Source organism: Aplysia californica, unplaced genomic scaffold (assembly GCF_000002075.1).
Source record: "Aplysia californica isolate F4 #8 unplaced genomic scaffold, AplCal3.0 scaffold00556, whole genome shotgun sequence".
NCBI classification, from domain to species: domain Eukaryota; kingdom Metazoa; phylum Mollusca; class Gastropoda; order Aplysiida; family Aplysiidae; genus Aplysia; species Aplysia californica.
Genome location: NW_004797826.1, coordinates 105,226 through 113,172, shown reverse-complemented (window position 1 = coordinate 113,172; position 7,947 = coordinate 105,226). Strand labels below are relative to the sequence as shown.

Genomic DNA, 7,947 nt, shown 5'->3' with positions numbered 1-7,947 from the left:
CTGCAAACTTTTGTTGACTTGTTAGACTGCTGTAGCTTGCCATATATGGTGCGATTGTTGCAACTTTTAGTGGTAGGCCTAATGCGAACTGGTGCGTCATGCTATGAAAATGGCGACAAGGTTGAAAATGGGTTGGGTTTTTTATGTGCTATATAGAGCAAAACCATTCAATGGACTTATCTAAAATACATGTCAGAAAATTTCCCTTTAGCTTCCAAACGTTGTGTTCAAATATGAGACGCAAAACTTCAGTATGGAGGAAGATATTTACAAAACAAGTTGTAAAGTTTTTATGGATCACCCTGTACTATGGTAAGTCATGTTTTTCAAATTTTACAGGAGAAACAAAATTTGGATTTTCTTGACACGTTTTGGATGGATAAACTTCATTTTCCTAAGGAAGCCCATATGTCTGTCGTGGCATTTGTAGGCTCCCTTATGAAAATGAAGTTTATCCACCCAAAACGCTTCAAGAAAATCCCTTTAAAAAAAAAAAATGTTGTTTTTGTCTCTCCTGTAAAATTTGAAAAACGTAACTTACCATAGTTTACTTTGGCGACCCTTGGATTTATTCTTAGTTTTTCTTAATTACTATATAGGCATACACTCTTTTCCTATTGTTTATTTACAGTGAGAAAGTGGTCGCTGTTTTTCTTTGATTGATTTTCATATATATTGCAACCTGGTGACTAGCAACAGAACTGAGACGAAGGAGATCTCTGTTAAAACATCCATAGTGCAATCTTCTATGACATTCCCCCGGATAACTCATTTTTGCTTCCTTTCCTCAGAGGGCCAAATGTGTGCGGTTCAACAGGGCTCCAGTGCTGTCATGGGTGGACTCTCAGCGGGGGAGGCAAAATGTGCCTCATACGTAAGCTCTGACTCTCTCTCTTTCTCTCTCTCTCTCTCTCTCTCTCTCTCTCTCTCTCTCTCTCTCTCTCTCTCTCTCTCTCTCTCTGTCTCTGTCTCTTTCTCCTCTCTCTCTCCCTCTGTTATTTCTGTTTGTCAGTCATGTTTTCCTAGCACTTAGTCACCATTATTGTGTCACTGTGCTTTTCTTGACTCAAACAAACAAACAATGGCCTTTGTTCTGTACTGCAGCCACCTGCCAAGGCAAGTGTGGAGCTCTGGGCACATGTATCAAACCAGGCCTGTGTAGATGCCAGGACACGTCTCTGCGCCCAGTCTGTCCTGAACAAGCAGCAGGATTGCCAATTGATGACGTCATGAAAAAGTCACGTCCAGGTGAGGGCTTGGTCAAATTTTGCTGGAGTTTTACATTCCTTTTGATTCGATTTAAGTAGGTAAGTTTATTCAGTGTTTAAGGCCATTGGCCCACACCACACCATAAATAAAACACATTTGTTAAATAAAGTTTCCATAATGAAAAAGTACAGGTTATGCACATATCTCTTATCATGGTTCAAACATTGCAAATTTCTGTCACTGGGCGAGTCAGGCTGGGAGAAATCAACAATTTCCTTTGATGGACAAAATTTATTATTATTATTATTATTATTATTATTATTATTATTATTATTATTATTTTTATTATTATTATTATTATTATTATTATTATTATTATTATTATTATTATTATTATTATTGTTATTATTATTATAGTTATTATTATTATTATTGTTATTATTATTATTATTGTTATTATTATTAGTATTATTATTATTATTATTACTATTATTATTATTATTTTTATTATTATTACCATTATTATAGTATTATTATTATTATTATTATCATCATTATTATTATTACTTTTATTACTATTATGATTATGTGAACCGCAACCTGAAATAATCCTTACTATCGTCATTTTCCTCTACTTCTTTATTTTGTATGTTGTTCGTCAGTGTCTTGTGACCCGCTATTTCCAGAGTGCCTTGATAGTCAAAGCAGACTTTGTGCTGTTGAGGCTAGATAGGTGAGTAGAGTAAGCCTGATTCCCTGTAAAGACTTCTCTGTTGACATCCATCCCTTGGCGCTCATATAACCATATTGTTATGCAACTGCGTCGGCCGTAAAACCTGACTAAAACTAAAACTGTCCACAGGCCTATGCCAGAGCCACCGTGGCCTGTGTCACCACCACTGCACGGACACGCCAGATCAAGGATTCCAGTGCTCCTGTAGGCGTGGCTACAAGCTTATGGCCAACCACAGGTCTTGCCAGCGTTTTCGTCCTGTTGTGGACATGCGCCGCCGTGTTTGGAGGGGTATGCAGAGTGTGGCAGGACGCAGAAAGGGAGAAGCAAGGAAAAACATGAGAATGTCACACTACAGAAAGATGAAGGAACGTTTTCAAGATGGCCTGAAACATCATAAAAGTGAAATGATACCTGAGAAGGGGATATATAAAAGTACAAAGACAGAGTCTACGCCTAAGGAATTAGAAAGTTTGTACTCAGTTCTAAATATAGATGATTCTAGCTCCAAGACAAGTTCTGAGGAATCAAAACTGAGCAAGACTCAGGGGAAGCAGAAACGGCTTTCTAAAGACACCCATGTAAAAGTTTCTGAAGACTCCCATCTAAAAGATAAAGATTCAAAGACATTTTTTATGCCTCCGAATTCAAAGACTTACAGAGAAGAAAATGAGAAAGATGTGAAGTCTAAGTCGTACAAAGAAGGGAAAGATAGAGATATGTTGTCTAAGTTTGACAAAGAAGGGGAAAATGAAGATGTGATATCAAAGTCCTCAAAAGAAGAGAAAGATTATGTGAAGTCTAAGTCCCACAAAGAACAGAAAAATGAAGATGTATCGTATATGTGGTACAAGGCAGAAAAAGATGAAGATGTGGTGGGCAAGTCTTATACAGAAAAGAAAGATAAAGATGTGATATCAAAATCATATGAAGAAGAAAAAGATGCAAATATGAAGTCTAAGGCTTATGAAGAATTGAAAGATAAACATGTGAATTACAAGTTTCATAAAGGAAACAAAGATGATGTGAATTCTAAGTCCTATAAGGGAGAGAAAGACCTGAAGTCTCCGACTTATAAAGAAGAGAAAGATGAAGAAATGATGTCCAAGTCATATAAAGAAGAGAAAGATGAAGAAATGATGTCCAAGTCATATAAAGAAGAGAAAGATGAAGAAATGATGTCCAAGTCATATAAAGAAGAGAAAAAAAGAGATGTGGTATCTGAATCTTATAGAGAAGAGAAAGATGAATATATGAAGTCCAGGGCATTTATGAAAAAGACTGACAAAGATATGAGTTTCAAGTCTTATAAAGAAAAGGGAGATGAAGTGAAGTCTTACAAAGAAGAGAAAGATAAAGAAGTGATGTACAATTCTGATACGGAAGAGAAAGATGATGTTAAGTCAAAGTCTTATAGGGAAGAGAAAGATGATGTGAAGTCAAAGTCTTATAGGGAAGAGAAAGATGATGTAAAGTCAAAATTCAAAAGAGAAGAGAAAGTTGAAGATGTGACGAACAAGTCTGAAAAAGAATGGAGAGATGATATGAAGTCAAAGTCCTATAAAAAGGAGAAAGACGATGTGAAGTTAAAGTACTATAAAGTAGAGAAAGAAGAAGATATGTTGTACAAGTTTCATAAACAAGGGAAAGATGAAGATATGAAGTCCAAGTCCTACAAAGAAGAGAAAGAAGAAAATCAGAAGTACAAGCCTTATACAGAAGAAAAAGATGATTTAAAGTCAAAGTCCTATGAAGAAGAGAAAGAAGTTGTGAAGTCAAAGTCCTATAAAGAGGAGAAAGATGCAGATGGTATGTACAGTTCCTATAAAGAAGGGAACGATGATCTGAAATCAAAGTCCTTTAAAGAAAACAAGACTTATAAAGATGAAAATGTGAAATTCGAGACCTATAAAGATGAGAAAAATGAAAATGTGAAGTCCAAGTCCATTAAAGAAGATAAAGATGAAGTAAAGTCATTGACCCATAAAGAAGAAAAAGGTGAACACACCAAGTTTAACCTTTATAAGGGAGGAGAAGATACAGATGTGCTGTCAAAAGCATATGAAGAAAGAAAAACTGACGATGGAATGTCTAAGTTTCACGAAGAAGAAGAACATATAGGTGAGATGTCCAAGTCTTTCAACGGCGGCAAGGAGAAAGGTGTACCTCCGCTGAGTAGCAATAAGATGGACTCAAAGGACAACGAAGTTCAGAAAAAGAAAAAAGTTCCAAGTTATACTTTCCCACCATCTCAAAAGTTAGACGCTTCTCACAAGAAGCTGAAAAACGAATCTCCATTTCCACCAAAGCTTTTTGAGTTGGCTTCATTGAGTTTACAAAACCATGCAACCCTCAAAGTCAAAGATTTTTCCCAGAAGGAGAAAGAAGAAATTGGAAGAATCAGTAAAGAGGAAGTGGAGATAAATAAACCTGCAGGAAAGAAAATAGCAGCTCCTCCTTTAGTTCCCGGTGAGGCGGTCGAACGTCACAGTGAGAGAAGACACGCCAGTCTGGGGAAAATCAAAAGCAGTATGGACAAAAATTATGGCGCCAGTAAGTTTAAATCTGGTTTTACTAGCAAGAAGAGTGAATCCTCTGCTCATCCAGATAAGCCAGCAACTATTCAGATAGATAAAGCTAGTTACCAGTCAGCCTGGGAAAAGTACAAGGATAAAATGATGAGACGAAGGAAAATGCCGTCGAAAAGTGTCACTAAGCCTGCGTTGAAAGAGAACCCACCACCCTTTGGAATGTACAAAAGTAGCGTGCTTCAGCCAAGCTTCAAAACTGGCCCTCCTTCAAGAACGCATGTGGGAGATGGTGGTTTTGAACCCCCAATTTTGATGGCAAATCCAGAAAGTCAAAAATTGGCTGTGCCTCCAATCGAAGTTGAAAAGAAGGCACACAATTCTGCATTTGATGTTGGAAAGGACGGAAAAAGTAGTGAAATTCTTTTGAAATCTATAGAGAAGAAAGGTCAGACAGAATCGGTGACTTTGACAGAAGCCAAAGCAGTTCATCAGGAGAAGGAAAAAATGGTGAAACAATACTTTACGAAGCGTAAACCCCAGCCTGATAATAAGAAAAGTCTTCACACACCCTCGGACACCAAAAATGTTGATGCTAAAAATGAGCATAACTTTGAAAAGGGGAACCTACAAAAGTCGTTTGCCAAAGAGCCGGACACAAAGTTCTCGGTTGCCAAAGAAGATAAATACTTTAAGGAAAATTTAAAGGAAATGGCTGCCAAATTAGTGGAAGAAAAGATAGCCGGACAGGCAGACGACAAGGCTGCCATGTGGGCAAAGGAAAAAAGTTCTATATCAGACCATAGAACGACCTCTGATAAAAGAGCTCCTAACAAGGATCTTCCAGTCGCTTTCAAAGGGAGGGAAATGTTGGACGTCAAGGACATAGTAACGGGTGAATGGGATCAGGAAAAACACAAAATGATGATGAAGGAAATAAAGTACTCAGATGAACATGATGCCAAATATTTTGAAAGAAAATTTTCTGATGCCTCAAAGCAGTCATCTGAGGATAAGATGCAAGCCGATGACAGTTTTCTGCAGGGAGAAGAAAAACAGCTTCAGTCAGGCAAACATGACAGCAAAGTCAAAGAAGTTTCTCATGAAAGACACGTTGACGTGGAACCTAGGAATGCCGTTGTTAGCGACGAAAAGGGTTCAAAACCAGAAAAAGTTTCTGACGAAACGAAGTTAATCTTCGAAAAATCTGAAAAAGAGTTGTCCGCAGCATCCAATAATTTGAAAGTCTCGCAGCTTTCTCCTGAGCAAACACGACAAGATGTAGGAGCACAGAGGACATTAAGACAGCCAGAAGGCTCGGAGAATGTGCACAGAGAACCGTTGGATCAACAGAACAAATTACAACTGAGGGCTAAAATGTTGGCAAATATGAGAGCTCAGTTTTCAGATCCCAGAATGGCGTCCCTCTTGACTGCTCTTCGGAAAGCCAAGTCTCAGTCGAACCCAAAATTTTCCAGCAAAGATGGTGAGAAGAAAAATGAAAAATACAACTTTGATTCAAAAAAGAAACCTAGCCAAGATCGGAGTGCCAATGGTAAAGATCTGGATTCCTCCCTTGCAGCTAAGACAAGTACCGCACTTTTCGCCAAGCCAATGGAAGAAAGCAAGAAAGAACCCAAGAAGGACCATGGTATTTATGATCAGTCAAAACTGCACCCTTCAAAATTTGATACTGATGAAAAAGTTGAACTTCTATTTGAACGCAAATCGAGAAAAGAAATCCACCCTGCTGTTGGTCCTGAACTCTCCACCATGCAAACAGTGGCTCCAACAGAGGTGCCCCCTGCAGTCCCTAGTGCAACTGTTCCGCACAAAAAAGGTTCTGTTGATAAAGAAACTCTTCAAAATAATTCAAACTTTCCTTTGTCTGAAGGAGTGTCTTCAGTGTCTTATTTAGAACCAACATCTTTCACCATGACCCCAAAAATCTCAAAGGACACAAACCATGATGGGGTTGTGGAGACGGAGAAAACAGTGTTGGCTCCATTAAATGTTAAAGGCGTTGACAACAGTGGTGTTAAAAATCCTAGTGCTAAACAGAAGCAGTATGATCAAGTACAGAAGAAGATTGTTGGAGGAAGTTTCCGTGCCCCCGTATTGTCGCCAAGTGAAGGAAGACTTCCAGGCCTAGTTAAAGAGAGTTCCGGAATCTCTAACATACCCCAGCGACCAACTACTAATCAGCTGATCACACCGCAGAAAAAGCAAACAGAAGGGACTGGCTTGGAAAACCACTCCTCAAAAGATGCAGCCAAAAACAAGAAACAAAGGAAGACTTTGTATGATATTTCAGTAAAGATGGACCATTCTGGACCAGTAGACATTTATGACAGATCTGTGGATAACGGTCGGCATTTAGAGGGGGAAACTCACGGAATGGGGACCAGCAAATACAACAATCGGAATGATGCAGACACATTGAGAAAAGTAGAACCCCCACAATGGAGTGTTGGCCAAGAAGGAGCTGCTCTGAAGGAAGACCGTCTGTCTGTGGGCGAGGAACGGGAGACCTATTCTAATTCCAAGAAAGGAGGACAGCACCTGAGGTCGAAAGATTTTTACGAGGAAAACGCTTTACCACAAACTGGCTTGAAGACTAGACGTGGGGGTTTTGAGATTCAAATTGAGAGAAAGCTGGAGATTGTGAAGGACCCTGAGTCCATAGTTCCGGAAGACGAAGTTCCAGTGAAGAAAGACAAGGAAACCTCTGAAGATGAAGATGAGTCCCTAAAACATAACCTGAATAAAGAGGCTGACACAGAAGTTGTAAATAAATTGACTGAAAAGAGGGCTCTGAAAGGCAACGGGCTTCCCCATACTTTCACTCAAGATAACCTAAACAAATTAAAAAAACAGGAGGATGTGTCTCTGAAGAGCTTATTACACACAGCGCTACCCGGAGCAAAGAATAAGCTCGAAGATGCCAAGATACAAAACGTGGTAAAAGACCCTTACAAGCATTTAATATTGTCTCCCAATAAAAGAGTTCAGAAGAACAAAGGGAGCAGGGTTCATCGTCGCATGAAACCTACACCATTCCCTCTTTTCACAAAAGGACCAAAATCTTTCAACTTCGGAGGAAGCGATAGTGAGCGAATTGTCCACAAGCAACCGCACTTTTTGCCAACGGTTCTGGGTGCGAAGCAGGAAAGTTTCGGTTTTTGGGAGGAGGAGATCAAACAGGACATCCGGGAAGACGAGCGGTCAGATGTATTGTCAGATGGAGACACTGAGGGGGCTCCGGGTTTGGCAGGAGACGGGAATAGATCTCGCGACTGCAGGGATGACCATTGCGTGGATCCTGGTGACGACCCAAGCACCTTGTCTGCACCAGATGGTCCACGGTACAATCGAGGTGAGACAAAATGTTTATAAAGTTTCTACTCTAAGGTATCGAATAAGCAGCCCCCCCCCCTCCCTCGTTTATTGATTTTCATTGTTTTTTTTAGCACCCCC

At 39.4% G+C, this 7,947-nt stretch overlaps 1 protein-coding gene across 1 annotated transcript in view; it reads left to right on the top strand.

Annotated features, from left to right (window-relative positions):
* Window positions 1-791: 791 nt before the first annotated feature.
* LOC101847898 overlaps window positions 792-7,947 on the top strand; it is a gene marked incomplete at its 5' end in the record, with an annotated part of 31,077 nt that continues 23,921 nt past the window's right edge. The window contains 3 exon segments of the mRNA XM_005106788.3: window positions 792-874; window positions 1,105-1,248; window positions 2,072-7,846. Of these exon segments, the coding sequence (XP_005106845.3) occupies window positions 862-874; window positions 1,105-1,248; window positions 2,072-7,846 (5,932 nt within the window).